This window comes from Python bivittatus, unplaced genomic scaffold (assembly GCF_059951505.1).
Source record: "Python bivittatus isolate LINGU-HERP-01145 unplaced genomic scaffold, Pbiv_v1 ctg000220_np1212, whole genome shotgun sequence".
Lineage (NCBI taxonomy): Eukaryota > Metazoa > Chordata > Lepidosauria > Squamata > Pythonidae > Python > Python bivittatus.
This window is the reverse complement of record NW_028277048.1, coordinates 8230190-8249045: the sequence shown is the minus strand read 5'-3', so window position 1 is coordinate 8249045 and position 18856 is coordinate 8230190. Positions and strand designations below refer to the sequence as shown.

Here is an 18856-nt window from a genome sequence, read left to right as displayed (position 1 = left end):
ATTCGGTTGTCAGAACAGCGAGAGCCTCGTAGCTGTCAATCGGGTTCGGCTGAATTCAGATTTTTTGACGGGTTTATAAATGGATCGTGGTGTCATTTTATCCTCTTATCTATGTAATGTGTGAGCTATCCATGGCAAGGCCAACTTTTGAAGCCTGGCTCCTTTTAGTCTATTGCTAAATACATTTTGGTCTAATAGCTGGTTTAATTTAGTTTTGGACTTCAGCTTTCCAAACACCTCTGGCTGGTGGATTATGGGAAATAAAGTCTAACACATCTAGAGGCAGGCTGAGGAAGACTGCTCTGTATTAAATATAATATTGCTCACAGGTGATTATCCAAAATCTTTATGCGACAATGCCTTTATTAATACCAATTTAATATTTATGAAATGACAATTGTCAGAAGTCTTGCAAGATTTTTTTTCCTCAGGCAAAATGGTTAAAAAAAATGGGGGAGGGAAGAGGAAATATTGTTGCTGAAATCTGATTTATGTCTATAGCAGAGTGCACTCTTAAATTGTGTGATGAACAGTCTTTGGACATGCAAACTGAGACTTATAGGTTATAGAGGCAGTATTAAAATGCACCAAAAATTCCCCGAAAAATCTGTGGGAGGAAGAAACAATCTGAATTGGATATTTCCACAAATGAAAATCAGTTATGCGTGATATACTATGCATAGTTTAATGTTTACCAAAGTAAGGTACACAGTAATATGCAACTGTATATTCTATCATATATACTATATACTGTATACTATCATGTTACTCCTTTGGGGATAAGTAACATATAAGATGCAGAAAAAATGTAGAAAGTAGCAAGCAAAAGAAATTACAGGGAGGTGAGAAAAGAAAAACTAACAAAATTTAGTTTACATCAACACATTTCACTTTAATTCCCTGTCCTTGTAAACCAGGGTTCCTCAACCTTGGCGACTTGAAGATGGCTGGCTGGGGAATTCTGGGAGTTGAAGTCCACACATCTTCAAGTCGCCAAGGTTGAGAAACCCTGTTGTAAACCATACTAGCTTCCAATATGTCCATACACCAGTTTGTACCTTGCCTTTTGTGAATTCAACTTCTCACCTCTTTTTGAGTATCTCAAAGTACTTATCGAGTAAATATGATTACCTGTGTAATTTGGCCCAAACTGCTTCTTATTGCCAGTCCCCCTCTCTTTTGTTGGTTTCCCTGCAACTTTTCTGCTGACTGGCAAATTAGTCTAGGGGTACCAGATCTGGGTTGCAAATCTCCAGACACCAGCAGAGCAACACAAGAAACGACACCTTTATAGTCATGCAGATTAATGTAGTCCAGATCTGGCAGCCTTGACCAGTTGTCACCCTACCAAGAAGAAAAGCCCTGACTCTTCCAGCCCGGCCTGGACCAGGGAGGCCTGAACTGAGTTCCATCTCTTTGTGTCCTGTTAGCATAAAATAAAGCGGAGACACTGTTGCAGGAGCAGCTCTGCTTTAAGGCCACTCCTGAATGTAGCCTCATTTTCCTGGAGGACTAATGGCAGCTTAACCATTATCTGCCTATTACACAGAATTCATATGGCATATTGGGCTTTACTTAAGGTAAAATAAACAAAATCAAGCTTAACCACAAAGATGCTTAGGGCTTAGATGTCACATTAAGCTTGCCACAAGAGGTTTAGGGTTTATCCTGACAGAACCCTATCACCGATTGTGTCTGTATGTTATGCTAAGCTGTAGTTTATTTTAACCAAGTTGTATTGAATAAGCCACAATAGCTAAGGTGACACATCACTAAGTTAAATTATGTTAATTGGTTAATGTGACACATGGCCCCAGCCATTGTCTCTGGTTGAGCTAAAGTTCTGGGGTGGCAGCACGGGTTCCCTGGGGACAAAGAATGACCCTCCACAGTATACAGACAATACTTCCCTGTTGTTTTAAACAGAAAGGGTAGATTTCTCCAACCCATATTTAGTGTGTAATTTATCTTCCCCAGGCAAAACCTCTTCTCTCAACAAAGATGAGTCCCAGCAGGAGAAGGTGCCATACAGATGCTGTTGCTGTTATAAGTAAGTCAGCTGAGGAAGAAAGCATTCTTAGTGTGAAGACAGAAACCCACATACAAATGTATGGAAGAAGCTTAACTATGAGGGAGAAAAAAAGTGATCTTGATGCTGTTGAGAAAGGAGGTCCTGTCAGGCAAAAGGGGTGGGCTAGGGGAGAGGGATTGTTCATGTGGGAAACTAAAAGGGTGACATGATACATGCAGGCCCTTGACTGTTGCTTCATGCAGACCTGATTGGCTTGGCCCCACACTCTTTCCAGGATATTTGTGGGTTGTACCTCTAGATTTGAACCTGGAACTGCTTGTACATGAACCCTGAGCTGCTTTAATACGCAGAGCTCACTTTTGGGCTCATGTGGGCCTGGTGTTTAGGGTTGATTCTTTGTTTCATCTGAGGGAGTGTCTCTGTGAAGCTGGCTGTGGTAGGATTAATTCCATTCTCTGGTAAGGAAGAATCAGTTCAAGCAATACAGGATATTAAAACATGCCAAAGGAAATTTAACTGGATTGTTGTGGTACTATGAACAGACCATTCTCATGTGGCAAATAGGAATCACAATCATGATTTGAGAGGTCTGCAATTTGCTGTGTAACTATAACATCATAACTATGATATTGGCATTATGTCTTAATTGATAATCCATAACCATGGCCACTGTTCTGCCTCTGGAGGTCATAGAAACAGATGTGCTGTAGATGGAAAAGAAAGTAAATCAAACAGTCGAAAATCATAGTTTGCCTTTATGGTGAAAACTCAAACCATGGTTTGGGCTCTTCTAAACCAGCATCCTCCAGTCTGGTGCTCTCTAAACTACAATCTCTGTAAATCTGGGTACAGTATTGTTATCCCAGCTTATCTGGAAGGCATAAAGTTAGCGATCTCTATATACTGTGGTTCGACAGTATGTTGGAACTGAATAGAAGTCAAAATATTGCTCTCTTGTCCATCATGTCCCAAATGCCACTATGGTTTAGTGGTTAAGGTGTTGGACTAGGATTGAGTAGAATCACATTTAAATCCACTCCCAGTCATGGAAATTCACTGGGTGATTTTAGTCCAATCACTCTTTCTTCTAGCCCAAACTATCTCATAAGGCTGCTATAGGGGTAAAATTGAAATCTCCATATAAACTGCCTTGAGCCCTTGGATTAAAGATGAGATGCAGATATAATAAGTAAATAATAAAATAATGTCTTGGTGTTTCTGCAACATACTGAAAACCTGTGATTTGGCTCAAAAGATAGTTCCTATCCCTAATGGCATACCATTCAGTGGTAATCAAAGGAGATCTCTATAGTGTGCAAGCTACCTTTTGCTCCTGAATAAAAGGAGGGATATAAATCTAACATATAGATTAAATTGTAACAAACACACACGGCATCTTCCAAGAGTGGGTTCACAGATCAGGAAGTCACTAAGTTCATGCTGAGAGTTTCACTTTCATTTCACTGAGATGGTAAATTTACACACAGGCTGTGCCATTCAAGATTGCAAGGATGAGCTCACCCAAGGTTAAATGTTCTAGGAAGAATATATTATGTCTTAGGAGGAATATATTATTAGAAAAATTTTACAGCAATGAGAAAGGTTGACCGGAATCCTTTTTAGCATTTAATTTTCTCTGTTGAGGAATCTTTTGTGAGTGAAGGAAATTACTGTGTTGAGACTGCTGAGTGCCAGGGTGGTATGCATAACTAATCTTGATTTTAATGTGTTCAGTGAACTGTTCTGAGTCCTCCCCATATTTATATCCATTTGGGGGGAGTAGTTCAAGTTGTATGCACCAGGGCCATTTGAAAATTCCACATCTGGGTGTGTGCGTGTGTATAATTATACATATTTGGAAAGCAGTACAAACACCAGCATTACCAGTGAAAACAAACTACCTGCTTTGGTAAGCAAGAACCAGAACTAGCGAAGCAAAGGATTACAACAATGAGTGGAAGCATATCTTGAATCAGCAGCAAGAAAATAAATTAGCAATTAGAAGGTGAGGGAGCAGGGGCAGCAATTAAGAAATATTCCAAATATTGCCACAGTCAGCTGTTTGTGCTTGCTTTACATTATCCTCAAATGGTTGCTGTTTTGGCAATTGTTGAAGAATGTTTTGTGATGGATAACTTCATGAGCAGCAGTTGAAAAATAATGCTTTGTATTTGGCTGGCGAGTAATATGACAGTTGTGGTTTGGTTTGTAGAAGATTTATTGTGCAGTTGCGTGTTGGATGCTATGTAACCAGGCTTGAGGACATACAATGCAGTAGACCTGCTCCAACCTCTCAAAAGCCAGGCGCAAAAGCTGATTCGATAAGAGCTGAATATTACAAAATAAAGCTGCTAATGCTAATCCCAGAGCAAATGCTGTTCATTTTCTCCATATAGAAGGCTGAAAGAGGCTGTAGCTGAGAGACAACAGAGTGTTGTCTGGGCCTTTATTGTAAGTTTGGATGAAGTTGGAACAATTTGTAGCAAAATCTAACATTAATGTTGTATATTGGTTCTGATTCCTAGTAAAAAAAAAAGGTCCCCTATTTCTCAAATTCTGGCAAAAGTTAATCAGAGTTTCTCCCATGTCAAATCAGACACTACTGATTTACATGCATATTGCTGCATTCTTAAATGTACAGGGGTTTTTTTATTGCATGTGAAGAAAAACCTGTTACAGTAGGGATTCCTGTTTTTCATGCTAATACATATTTCAGCCAACCAAAGGCTTAGTTAATGCTTGGATGTCAGAAACACAGAGCTGTATCTTGTTCCTTCTAATAGCAAGCTCGGGAGGCTGAGTATACTGTATCTCTGTGGGTATCAGTGGGAAAGCCAAACAAGGTGACCCCAAATTAAGGAGAGATATCCTTTGGTTGTCAAACATATTCAAGTTGGAAATTTAAAGACATAGAAACACTCACACGTATATTGGCCTAACAAAGAATCTACTCTTAGATTCCAATATTTACAGGTTATTTGTGGTAGTCTAAGCCAGAAAGGGAAGGTCTAAAAAATAGGAATGGGCAACATTTCTGGACTGGTAGCATGTCAGAAGCTGCATTCCAAAAAGTAATGATGGAGAGGGGCAAGACAAAACTACTTGGTTTGATTTAATTTTAATTATAGTGGGTGACAGCCATAAATCTAATTATCTTTCCTCTTCCCTCACATTAAAACATACATTTTAAAGGATTCTCAGGGCTGCACATGAGGCTTTTTGAGGGTGCATTGGGATTGCCAGTTTAAATCAGCGGTAGGCAGCTTTTTGAGCCGGGGTGCACCTGGAATTTCAAGAGCATGAAATGAGGATGCACATAAAATGGTCGCCGAGGGAGCCATGCCTGTTCACAGAATGGTTGCTTTGATGGGCATGGCTAGTTGCACCCCTTTTACCAAGATGACACTGCCTCCCAAGGGCGCTACGTGCCATTCCAGTGAGATTATTGTGGGACCCAGAAGTATTGCTGCAAAATAATTATGCTGTTATATGCTGGTGTGATTTCCTATTTAATATTATTTATTAAACTAATCATTTTTTAAAAATTGGTGAGACAAGTGGCAAGGGAATATATAAGGCCCACTGCCTGGCCTGGTCTAATGCAGTGTTTCTCAGCCTTGGCAACTTTTAGGTGTATGGGCTTCAACTCCCAGAATACCAAGCAATGGCCATGCTGGCTCGGGAATTCTGGGTACTGAAAGGCAAGGATCAAGAAGTTGACAAGGTTGGGAAACACTGGAAAGGAACCAGAAGTCAGGCAAACTTTGCTGCAGACTATCCCTCTAGGTTCAAGAATGTCACAGATCGTGCTCCCTTGCCTTCATGTGGACAAAGAAGACACACATCTGTGTTTAGCTGAATCCATTATAGTATAGGTTATAGTACTTCACCCACATGGGACCTCTGTGTGCTGGATGGTCCTAATGCTATAAAGTTTTACTGCCCCTTCAGATGAATGTGAGTTGGAGGCCCAGTATGGTAGAACAAACCAGTGGGGTGGCTCCAGTTCACTCTGGATTAATTTCTGCATATGAATTATAGGGATCCAGCAATTCAGTCTTTTACCCATTTAGTTAGCAGTTGAAGCACAGAATTTCAAGGTTGTAAGAGAGGAAAAAGGGAAAAAAGGGCGCAGGGGTTGGAATACATTTGACCTGCATATTATTAAGTTAAAATTATTCTTTCTTCTACATTATAAAAGGATGTTTCAGAAGTGGAAGAAAGAAGAGAAAAAAACAAATTGTTGGGTTTTGCATACTATAAAACTGCATCTCCCCCTTGTAGCCTATATGCAGCTCTTGGGTGGGAGGCCAAGATTTTGGATGAGTGTAATACCCTGTGTAGGTTTAAGGCACCCATTTCTTCCTTAAAATCTCCAAACCCTCCAAAATGGGCTCTGGATATGTCCAGTTCTGGAATGCAGCCCTGGATGTGCCAAGCTTAGCCTAGTACAGTGTTGATGGCATTAAAAACTGTGCATTCATTGTGGCTTCTAGTGTTTGTGATAGGAAACTGGGCAAACTTCTTTTTAGCCTACTGTAAATTAAAGGCTAAGAATGAAACCTTGCAGTTTTCCCAACCTGGCCCTCTATAGCTGTGCTGGATTACAACTTCCATAATTCTCAGTCAGTACAGTATAGCTAGCAGTGCATGATATACTAGGTTGAGGAAAGCTGCATTGTATCAGGAGAATAACAGTACATGGGAGTTTCATGTATACTGAAACCCTGGAAATTGGAATGAATGTGTAACACTATCTGCTGTATAAACTGTAACTTGTTTACTGCTGAGAGTTTATTATGCCAAATACTGTATAATGTAACTTAAAATCTGTCAGAATAGTTTAGAAATTTTAGAACCATGGAGCTGTGGATGTAAACTAAAATATCAGGGAAGGGAGAGGAGAGGAGAACCAGTTTGGTCTAGTGGTTAAGGTGTGGGCCTAGACACCAGAAGACGGTGAGTTTTAGTCCTGCCTTAGGCATGAAAGCCAGCTGGGTGACTTTGAGCCAGTCTGTCTCTCTCTCTCTCAGCCCAACTCACCTCTCAGGTTGTTGTTGTGTAGAAAATAGGAGGAGGAAGGAGTATTACCTATGTTTGCTGCCTTGAGTTGCAATATTTATAAAAATAATAAAGGCGGGATAAAAAAAATCTTAAAAAAAAGGAAAGGACAGCTATTTATTAACCTGTGGTGCAATGGTGGCTTAATTAGGTGAAAGACCATAAAAGCATGGGTGGATAATTTGTGCCCAGTCATCATCTGGTATCTAGTGACTTACTCTGGAAAAATTGAAAAAGGATGCTCCTGAGGGGAAATCTAACAACTTAAAAAGTATTGCTCTCTCGGCTTAGCTTTATTTGGTATTTTTTCCCCTCCCCTTTCCGAGGCGTAATTTGATTTCCAGGAGACTCCAAAAGGTGCGTTGGGGTGGCCGGGTGCCAACCTAAGAACCTACCCGCAACTCTTTCAAGCGGCCGCGACTTTTCCGGGACTCTCGGAAACGCTGGATTTCAGACGAAATCATAGCCCTGGTCTTTACGCCAATTAAGCCTGGTAAGAGTATATTCCTCGTGAGTAGGGGCGAAGTGGAATAAGGGAATGAGGCCAGTAGACCGTGGGAAAGTTCCAATTCCCGAGGCGTGTCCGACCGGAATAAGCCTTATCGCGAGGGACAGCGGCGGCGGCGGCGGCCAGCCGCGGAGTGGGTGGAGCGGCTCCGTGCTCGGCGTGGGGCGGGCGAGGGGCTGGGATGCGCACATGACCGAGCACCCCAGAGGGACGCGCCGGGAGCGGAGGCGAGCGAGGGACACGGGGAGCCCTCCGGCCGCCTCCGCCTGAGCTGTTCTACCCAGGGGACTGGGCGGAGCCGCCGACGGAGGAGGAGCAGCTGCTTGCTGGCTGCTGCTGCTGCTGCCGAGCAAGAGCAAGAGCAAGAGCAAGCCGGAAAATTTTGTCCTAGGCTGGAACCGGGCGGAGCGCCGCTAGCCGCTGGAAGGCCCGCGCAGATTGCTTTCGCGACCGAGTGCCTCGAGGAAGCTGCAAGGAACCATGAGGCGACTGGGGTGTTTGGGAGATGAGTACGTGGGCAGCGGGGAGGGTTCAGGCAGCACAGGGGAGGGCGGCGGGTTGAGGAGGAGGGAGGCCCTGCTCGAGAGCGCGCGGGACTGGAGTGCTCGGCGCGGGGACGTGGGTGGGGTTCGGGGGACGCCTGCAGAGTCGCGGCCGCTGGGCTGTTGGCGTGGAAAGAAATATCGGAAGCCGCCCTCGGATGGAGCTCGACTGTGACGACGCGTTCGCGCAGTTCGCTTGGCAACAATATGGAAGTGATTTGCCGTTCCGTCTCCCGCGATGTTTGCTCGACCTGCTCCAGTCCGGTGCTCATCCCTGGTTTTCCCGGTGATTTCCCACCAAGTACAAGCCGCCGGTCCGACCCTGCATAGGTTTTTTGTTTGTTTTGGGGGGGGGGGGTCAGCAGCATGCAGCGATTTGCTCTGGCTATTTTAGTAGAACTTAATTTCCGAATTGTTCTCTTCTGGACACGGTCCGGTGTAGTTCCTATAGGTTAACGGATAGAAAGACACAAGGTTCAACCTATGTAGGTGAAGCGAGAACCTAGTGGCCTTCCTATTTGCAGCTCATAAGGGAGGGTGGAAGAAGAAATAGAACAGGGGGGAGGGTGAGAGAGCAGCAGTCTCAAGACTAGAGGAAGAAGAGGGGTGCTCGGCACCATAAAGGTCCATATTCACATCTGTGAATGGGAGAAGGCATAAATGGGACCTTATCTCCCATGGGAATCAACCCAGACACTTGCTTTGGACCTGGAGGTGGGATGAATTAGTAGCTCTAAGTTGTTCAGAGGAGGAACTGAAGTTGGTTGAGTGAATACTGTAGGGTAAAAGAAGGGGGTGGGGTAAAGAAAGAGTTTTCTGCAGGGTGAAGCAAGAGTGCTGCAGAGCTCAGTGTAATTCAAGTAAAACTGGATACAGAGGGTAGGGTTTGTGTATACTTAAAAGTAGTATCCTGCCCCGCAACCTAAACTGACACCATTTTGTTGAGGTCTTGGTTGAATTCTGAGCCTTGCAGTTATGTGTAGATTTTAGCAACCCCCTTGGAAACCAACAAGTTCCACGCTTGCTTTAGTGATTGCAAAACATTTTTACCTGCAGACTGGCAAAAAAATGGGAGGAAATTCTGCCTTGCCCTGCCCTGCTGTCAGGAATTTTATATATTTATATTTGTGGTTCTGCATCCACAGCTAGCTATTAAGTTTCATGTCACAAGATTAGACTATTGTAATGGCTTACCTTTGAAAAGTGTCGGGCAGCTACAGTTAATCAAAAGTATAGCTGGAGAAGTCCTGTGGCAAGCAAATTCAGAGGTCCTCTACTGTATTGCCTGCTTTGAGGGAGCTGCCTCAGTTGTCCATATGCAAAGCAATTTAAGCTGCTGGTTTGGTGGGATACTTTTTAAAAAATTATTCAAGCTGAGTTTAGTTGTAATTCCATGCTGAATGGGTTTGGTGTTACGTGAAATGGCCTGCAGCCTAGCCATGAAAATCATACCAGATGGTTTGTTTGATTTCTGTTATCTATCTGTATGTTATAATTTCATATATGTGTTAGTGTAGAACTCCTGGATACTTGTCCTGAGTATTGCAGGAGTTTTATCTTCCTTGGGTTGACTCTGACTGCCATTTCTGATCTCTGTAGTTTGAAGGGTACATGTGACTAACCCACCTCAGACTCCCTCACCCATTCTACTACCTCAGGAGCCTAATAGCACTGGATTTCCACTGGTTCTGGACACTCTCAAGGGGCCATGAGACTAGCAGGTGAGCTGTGGCTGGGAGAGAAAAGTGAGGGCATGAGGCAGCCCTTCAGACAGGAAGATAACCTTTAGCCACTGACATCCAGTAGGCCCTTTGGAGCATTTAAGCTTCTGGGACAACAAGGGGCAGACATGGCAGCCGCTACTGGATGACTATAGTGTAGCAGTTGGGTTCAGTCTTCCTTCAAGGTTTCCTTTTGGCTTTGCTGTTGGCCTGACTTTATTTTTCTTAATTGTCTCAGGTCCTCTTCGCATTGTTGTGATCGTCTTGACGGCAGGGCTGACCTGGATCCTTGTCAGCATCTTGATGGGGACCCAAAGCAGTTTCTCTCGGCTGCAGCAGTTCCTCAGCAGTAAGAACAAGAACACTAAGAGAGGGGAAGGAGGAAGTACGGAGGATTGCTAGGACATGGAACAATTGTTCCCTTGCAGCAACCACAGTCTTTCCTGTGCATACTCACTGTGCTTTGCTATTAGCTTGGGATATGCAGTGCTTCAAACCCAAAGTAGAAAAAATGCTTCACAGCAGCCATTGGGCTTGCATACTTCACCTGTTGATGCCTCCTTCAAGAAGCTGCCTCTTCTCCTGGGCTCACTCACATAGTAGTGGTACAATCCCAGGAAAATGCACATTTCAGGTAAGGCAGTGTTGACAGGGTGCAGTAAGGTGCCTTGCAGTAGAGATGGGCATGTTCTTCATGCCTCCTTATTTTTTTCTGCTTTGGATCTGAAGCGCGGCACTTCCCTACTCCTGGCCTTCATTAAGTTCAGGAGAATGTTCAGTAGGTTGGCAGCACAATACTAAGAAGGATAAGAGAATGTTTAGATAGGCCTTTTGTGATCTAAGTGTCCTCCAGATGTCTAGACTTCAGCTCCCAGAATCTCCCAGCCAGCATGGTTATTGCTGAAAAATTTGGGAATTGACATCCACATATATGGAAGTTGCCCAGATTGGGGAAGACCTCTGAATGGCCATTAGGTATGAAAGCTAAATGAAACCTCTGTATATGGAAATACACCGCCACATACTGGGGACAGATAGCAAAGGAAGCCCGCCACCTTCATTCATTACTTCTGGATTTCCAGAAGCATCTGTTTGTTAACAGCTTGGAACTGCCAAGCCACTGACGAAATCCATATGCTGCCGTGAGGGTTATATGATGAGTTATGGAGGAAGTTCGGTGGCAGTGTGGACCTCTTTTTATGTACTTCAGTGACCTGGACTGGCCTTGTACCTTGCAAATAAGTGAAACTGAAGACCTTTATGATGCTGAGTTAAGGTGCAGCTATAGTCTATGTGCCAGTTATACCTGAAAATAGAACAACAATTTGGATTAAAGCAGAAGGAATTCAGAAAGCCCAGCAGAGATCTTTTGTAATTTACTGAGCACAGTTTATTGTGTAGTCAGACTTAATTACCCTGAACTTTTAACTTTCCTTTGGTTAAAACCCCATGAATTCTAATTGCTTCTGAATGCTCACTTCCACTTTCTGTTCCAGTGCAGTTTAATTACTCCCACTTCACCTGGTTTATGTGATGCATGCATTTATTTTGCTCAAGGGCTTATTGCATTTATTCTCACAACAATTTCTTAAAGCAGGCTCAATACAAAAAAGAGGCAGCGTAGAGTCACTGAGTGAGACTAAATAAGGATTTGGAATGTGGAAACTCTTCCAGCTAGCACTGATGTACTCATTACATCAAATGCCCAATACATATCAAAGTATAGCATGCTATGTTTTATTCCTGGCAGCTGAGAATGTATTCTTAGATGTTCAATCTCCAACTAGCTAGCCTTCAGAAAGCATAGCTGTGTCTGTCCTCATGTTTGAGTTTTCCTGTTTTTAATTCATGTCAACCTTGGATCAGTTCATGCCACCAATTACAAATTTCTTTTCTTCCATGATGGAATATTGAAAATATAGATTCTTGAGTAACTTTGGAAATCATGGATGCTTGACTGGAGGACACTATTCTAATTTTTTCTATGGTATGAAAGTGATATGCTTGCCTGAGGTAGTGATGTACAATCATTTTAAAAGTGGACGTGGAAGATTTAGTAACCTTAGAGTAGTTTAGCAAACCTAGTGACACTCAAGTTAAAGCTGTAAGCTTTTCATTTTAGGTCAGTCAAAAGAGGCAAGTCTTTCTTAGCTTGCTGTTTTGAATATCCTTTTCAAGCTTAATCAGAAACAAGCCTTTTAAAAGTAATCCCTTGGCACATTCTGTGCTGAAGTATTGAAGAATCAAGGAAAATTTGATACTGGCTTCTGGCTGCCTCTGTATGTTCGAGGAGATGTAGCAGGACATTTGTGATAACTCTACACTGAATACCTTGCTGATGCTACTGTTTCTTTGCTTCCTTGCAGGTCCAGAGAACACTCCCACTACAGGTAGATGATTGGCTACATTTCTGCACAGTTCCCACCAGCCTCCCCCAACCTGATGCCCTCTCCCTTTGTTCATAGTTAGTTGGAGTAACAGGTTTGCAAGCAATACATGCATAGAACAGCCTTCTCTAACCAGGTGGCCCTTCTGATATATTGGATATTGTCTCCCATCATCCCTAGCTATCTTATTGCTGGTGATGGGAGTCTTCATGCATAAAACATATATGTAAGAGGCCAGGGTTGGGGTAGGAGGAATCTACACGCTTGTTATTTGCAAACCCATGGCTGAATCTGGCCTTGCTAAGATTTCATGAACAATTAAACCATTGCAGTTTTCAAACAGATCTTGAATTGTATCCAGCTAAACCAGAAAGTATCTTTTAGCACAGCTAAAACAAAAGTCAAGACAGTGCATTAGTGTTTTCACAATGCTGCTTGTCATGGCTAGGGGAAATAACAAAAATGATTACCAATTGTTCATAGTTAACAGAAATTAAATGAAATGAAAGAGTTGTGGGGGTCAACGAATTCTTTTGCCCAGACACCAGTCATACAGCATCACTAGCTGAGGGGCATGTAGTTTGGCCCATACAAGGAAGAGTGAATCAGTCAAAATTCAGACAGAAATTAAGTAGTGCAGGGCTGGAGATGGGAAGCTTGCATTGGCAACTCTGTGTGCTTTCTTGGGGAAACCAGACTGGCAGTAATCCTTATCTGGTAACAGAATTCAGTTTCTTTGCTGCACTGTATACAGGTACCAGATAGAGGGTAGGGAAGGATGATACATTGTCCCCCTAGCTCAGTGAGAAGCGAGTTTTCTGTAGCCAGAGTGGGAGACAGCCTTACAAAGAGATGGTGTATGAAGTCTTTTTCTATCTGCTACCCACTAGTTGTGGTGGACCAGCTCCCAGAATTCTTAGTTAACATGGCTTAAAAAATAGCTAAGGAATTCTGAGAGGGAAGGCAGGTAGGGGAAGGCTGGTGTTAAGACATTGCAAGGACTGGTGGGAAGCCAAGGTCCCACACCACTTACCTGTCTTGTCTGTCCTGGCTTTGTGTCTCTCTTGCTGTCCCTGGAATCCTGACTCTTTATCCATCATTGTCAGATTTGGACAAGATACAGATCAGAGTGGTCTCGGCAAAGAATTTTGCAGGCAGCAGCAATAGTCATCGCAGTGAGTTCAGAGAAGTTGAAAGGGAATTGGGGGTACAGGATAGCACAATGGACTTTTGCATAGTAGTTCTAGAAAGTCACATTTCCTGTCTTCCTTTTTATCCTTATTTCTCAGAAGCTCCCTTGCTCATGCAGGAAAGTTGTTCTTCCTGTTTCTCTAATTCTTGAATATAGGAGGCTTGTGTATGTTTCCTGATTCATAAGGTGGTTTTTAGCTGGGTGGTGGAGTGGATTGCTCTCTCTCGGGTAGGTCCTCAAAGCTCTCCAGCAGTCCTGGCACCAGCTCTTCTTCAGCTGATTTGAATGGTCTCCTTCAAGCGCTTGGGACACTGAAGGCTGAGTGTAGTGCCCTGGCCCTTGGGCTAAGTCCCCAGAGTTAGAATGAGCAGGACTGGTAGGATCCTTAGGATAAGAGCCATAGGGAACCTTATAAATCCATACTTATCTGGAAGTATTTTAAATTGAAATCAGGGAGATATGTGCAGGATACCTTCTACTTCAGTATACTTCTGGCCAGGGACTTGAAGGTCTCACCTTTGCTCTCTTTTCAGAACCAAGGCCAAAGAAATACAAGTGTGGCCTCCCTCAGCCCTGCCCAGAGCATTCATTTGCCTTCCGGATCACAAGTGGTGCAGCCAATGTCATTGGGCCCAAGATCTGCCTTGAAGATAAAATGTGAGCCAGGCAAAGTCTTCAGGGCTGGATATACTTGTGCAAGTCCATGGGGGCTGGCTATACTGGACTCCTGGGTACCCTCCTTTGAAGGATCTGATCTGCCCTCATATTTCTTTCAGGCTAATGAGCAGCATGAAGGATAATGTAGGCAGAGGTCTGAACGTTGCCCTGGTGAATGGTGAGATAGACTTATGAGAACATGTATGTTAAAGTTGTATAATTTTCTAGTGGCAGAAGGCCACTAAAGGGGCTACAGTCATGGGGGCTCTGAAGCACTGTTTCAAGGGACACACAGCTCTACTCTCCAATATATCTAATGTCGTATTCACAAAGAGAATGTTAGACACATATACCATGATATCATTCCTAATCTTTTATTTTTTTGGCTAAGGTCTTCATTGCAGGGGCATGATGTCATGGTGAGTGGGATGTTAGAATAAAGAGGACAGGGAAATACAAAAAACTGAAATTCTAACAAAAATGGCACACTTTAAAAAAAAAAAACTTAAAATGGAAATGAAGTGTACTATCAGATTTCAACTGTGTGATGAGGAAGGGCCACAGGCAGGCTGCCAATTGCCCACCCACGCTGCAGAGTGAAGTAAATCTGGCCATTAACCCTGCTCTGCTTTGCTTTCAGGTGTGAATGGAGACCTGATTGATGCCAAGTGTTTTGACATGTGGGCAGGAGGTGAGTATGTGGTAATGGAAAGGATTTGGTATTGATGGAAAAATAAAAGTGGCCTGGAGAGAAGCTGAGACATTTCTCTGAAGAAATGAAAGGATGTTGTAGATATGGAGGGAAGGCTGGGTTAGGCTACCTTACTCACTCTAACTCTTCTTATCTCCTCCAGATGTGAACGAGCTGCTAAAATTCATCCGGCCATTGCATGAGGGGACACTGGTATTTGTAGCATCTTATGATGATCCTGCCACAAAGTGAGTGTTGAATGATGTTCAATCTAGAAATATACTTCTGATTCATGTGATGGAATTTCATATTGACATCAAAGGAACATTAAGAAACACTCTTATGTGCACTATAGCATTCTCCCACTCAGGATTCTGAGCAACTGACACTCAGAAGTTACATAATGTGAAAGTAACATGTATCCAGTATGGCTAGTAGCTACTGAGAGCCTAAACATTCTTGAATGTCCTAATCATTAAACCTTTCTAAGTTGGCTTTAACCACATCCTTCAAAAGCAATTTGCATTGTTTTAACAATGCATTTAACAAGGATTTCCTTTTGCTTGTTTGCATAGTTTGATTGTTCAACCCTTGGTCAACAAGCCAACCAGCTTTTGTAGACAAGCATTCACAAGTCACATGAAATGATCAGTTGATGATCATATCAAATTTATATGCCAGCCCTTAATTAAGTCCACATGGCAAATCATGTATTTAAAAAAAATAAAACAACGCTACATAGTAAAATCATGAGAGACAAAATTTCCATTTGATTTGGGATGGTTCCTTTGTGCGCACAGGTTGATGTTTGATGAAAATGCTGTTATCAACTGATGGGCAGGTATGTTTGAATAGATTCAGAGAAAAGGAAGATATAAGGCTCAGAATATTGGGCTCTGCTATCATTTGCACAGCTTTTGTCAGTTCAGGGCTGCTGAAGGCACTCAGCAAGTTATGGGTTCTGTCCAATAGTGGGCAAAGCCAGAAGCCAAAGTGGACCTGAACTTGGAGGGTTGTGTGGCTTTAAGGAAATCGATGCAGCAGTTTAGGGGATTCATTTTGCCCCTTAAAATCTCCCCCAGGTTCCCCCCATATACTGGGTCCCTGCTCACTGTGAGGGCCATGAAAGGGGTGCTGATGCAGCCCAGAGGCCCTGTGTGTGATACCCCAATTTAGGAGCAAAAGTTGGGTTGCCGGGTCTGACCAAGAACAGTCTTGCACCTGTAGGAGTTGTCCAGAAGAAGAACTTGGGCAGCAGTAGCTTCTCCCATTGGTGCAGCACACAGATGGAAAAGAAATTCTGGTTGTAATTCTTGACTCAGAGTTAGCCTTAGCAGCCTCTTGGGATCACATGGATCTTTCTCTAGCAGAGGAAAGGCTGCTGTTTTCCCATCTTCCAAAAATTGTGCTACTGCCTTTTGTGAAATCTACATTCTAGGAGGGCTACTTCACACTAGACTTTCTAGCTGGAGTTCTCCCTACCTGGAAGATCTCAGTTTGGTGTATATGTAGGTACATGGATCATTTCAAATGTTAAACCATGAAGTGCTGAACTGGTCTTTTTCAAGCTACAGATTTCCATGGGTTTCAGTAGCTCTCTTAAAGAGACCTATTTCCTTAGAAGTAAATCTCTTCAAGTTTGAGATTGGAGTCCTCTGCATTAGCAGATCGTCACACAAGGCATATGAGGATATCACTTGGAACAATATGGAGGAAATCTATTACTCCTCTAAAGAGGAATGTGTACTTCTCTCAGCCACTCAAAAAGGAGCACTGAGAATATTTCCAGTTGTTATAGAGATATATACTGGGGAAACAAACTGTTCCAAATCCTTTTTTAAGCCAATGCCTTTGATTTAAATAAGTAGGTCAGTGGGAATGAATAGAAAGTGAAAAGGAAGTTGCTTAAATTAACCCAAAAATACAAGGGGAGAAGAGGAAATGTGCAGATGGAGCAGGAGAAGTGAACCATAGAGGTTTCTTTGCTCAATTTTCCTCTCTGCTCCACTCTAGAATGAATGAAGAGACCCGCAAAATCTTCACAGCACTGGGCAGCAAATTTGCTCGAGAGCTGGCCTTTCGAGATAGCTGGGTCTTTGTTGGAGCCAAAGGAGTGCAGGACAAGAGTCCCTTTGAGCAGGTATTGGTCTCAGGACCTTGGAAGGTCCCCAAAGTCAATTGAAAAAAATCTCTGGAAAAGAGGCCAGGCCCCATGCATACCCTACCTTTGCTCTTTTTGCAGCATATAAAAAACAGCAGGAGCTCCAACAAGTATGAGGGCTGGCCTGAAGCCCTTGAGATGGAGGGTTGCATTCCACAGCGAACCGTCGAGATCCAGTGAGGGTCCATTTCTTCAGAACCTCAAGTGAATCTTCTCATGGGATGGGAGAAAAAGTCTCCACTCTTCCACTTACCTGTCTTCCCGTATTGTGGCAGCTGTCCTTTCTCCTTCTCCAGAGCAGCCTCTTTTGGCAGTGCCTTAATGAGGCCAACCAGTTGCCCTTTTCAGAAAGGCTTTCTTGCCCTGGACTCTGGGAAGAGAGAGAGTGGAAACTCCCTATCGCTGGACTAGTTCTCAACTCTCTTCTCTAGTGCCTTAATGTCTCCCGGGTGGAGGGGTTAATCCTCCTTGCCCGCTTCCCTACTGTAAATTTGTGGAGCCAGTTGATTTCCTCTGCTGAGAATTTTTTTCCCTCAGAAGCAGTCTGGGGGTTTTGTTTGTGATAATTTAAAGCAGGAGGAGGAACTCTTGGGAGGGGGGGCTAGGTAGGAAGTACCATTAAAAGTGGGAAGGTCCCTTCATTTCTTTATCTCCACAACATGCTTCTACCATGCCTTCTTCACACATTTGCACCTTTCTTCTATCCATGCACACCTCAGTCATACATGCATTCTTTGTATGTGCAGAATCCCTGCACTGCTCAGCTGAAAAGCATGGAGGTCAAGGAAGAATCCTGTGTTCATGGGGTTCTACCAAAGGAACCACTCTTGTCTGAATCAGAGTTTATGTATTTCAACACCCCTGCCATTCCAAATGCACCCTCTTAGTTTGCTAAACTTGAGAAATGCCCAGTTGCTGTTTCCTGTAAAGTAATGTTGGCGCTTCAGTTTTTGAGGGGATGGGGTGAGGATTGTGAGCCCTTCATTCATCCTTCTGCACATTTTTTTTTTTTTTAATAGAATGTAGTGGAGGGAATCCAAGCTGAAAGTTTCCATTTTCCACATACTTGTTGCTGAACAGCGTCTTCAATAAATAGTGTGCGTAACAACTGAGGCTTGCTGTTTGAAATGGCTGCTGGCTCTTAAACTTGCCCCCACTGGAAACAGTTGGTTCATCCCATGGGATTCACAATTAGGGGCCAAGATAATGTGATTATGCACAATTAGGGGCCAAGATAATGTGATTATATCTATTGCAGCTTTACTGATTACTACTGCCAGCATTTTGGCTGGTAGACTCTTGTCCATTGCCAGTTGACCTGTCTGTGCACCAGTTCATGCACTGGCAGAGTTTTCTCCTCTACCATGTATCTTGCATGTAAGCTTTGATGCTCCAGAATGCTGTCTCATGTCTCATTTCTGCCTCTCCTTTACCATCCTTCCTTACAAAGGGGGAGAAATCACATGAGGACAGCCCTGATTACCATACTTGGAAGGTAAGAGAGAGGACAGTTGTTGTATATCAACCAAAAGTTACAAGAGCATCTGCACTGTAATTTACTTTCTCCCCATCACCACCCTTTCCCTCAATGGTCTCTTCTCCCACCCCTGATGTGTCTAATTGATTTGATTTATATGGCCACCCAACTCGCAGAAGTGACTCTAGGTGGCTTACAAATAGAAGCATAAAAAACAAAGGAACCAAAAACCAAAACACAACAAACATTGAAAACAGAATAAACCAACCAACCACAGTGCCTTCCATTCAACCCCTTTCAATTCTGAATGGGATCATCCCATGCTCTGGCTTAATGCACAGGGGAAGGCCTGGTTTTCAGCATCTTACAGAAAGCCAGCAAGGTCAGGGCCATCTGAACCTCAGGGAGAATCTTGTTTCATAGGGCA

The 18856-nt window shown here is 43.2% G+C and overlaps 1 protein-coding gene and 1 long non-coding RNA gene across 5 annotated transcripts; both read left to right on the top strand.

The window, feature by feature from the left end:
• Positions 1–14: 14 nt before the first annotated feature.
• On the top strand, positions 15–7650 carry LOC148216253 (uncharacterized). The gene is made up of 3 exons (XR_015795763.1): positions 15–329; positions 1978–2050; positions 7420–7650. It is a non-coding gene; the product is annotated as an uncharacterized LOC148216253 (long non-coding RNA).
• Positions 7651–7763: 113 nt separating this feature from the next.
• FAM3A (FAM3 metabolism regulating signaling molecule A) lies at positions 7764–18010 on the top strand. Of its 4 annotated transcripts, none has more exons than XM_088137778.1 (11): positions 7767–8110; positions 9743–9864; positions 10103–10213; positions 12231–12254; positions 13358–13426; positions 13977–14100; positions 14220–14278; positions 14741–14791; positions 14955–15039; positions 16805–16931; positions 17034–18010. In XM_088137778.1, the coding sequence occupies exons 2-11, from the start codon at positions 9852–9854 to the stop codon at positions 17130–17132; spliced, it is 762 nt and encodes a 253-aa protein (XP_087993904.1). In that variant the 5' UTR covers positions 7767–8110; positions 9743–9851; the 3' UTR covers positions 17133–18010. The 4 variants fall into 4 exon arrangements, with proteins under 4 accessions (XP_087993906.1, XP_087993904.1, XP_007429275.1 ...); XM_088137779.1 differs by lacking the exon at positions 7767–8110 and adding an exon at positions 8190–8457; XM_088137780.1 differs by lacking the exon at positions 9743–9864 and having other exon boundaries at positions 7764–8110.
• Positions 18011–18856: the final 846 nt, after the last annotated feature.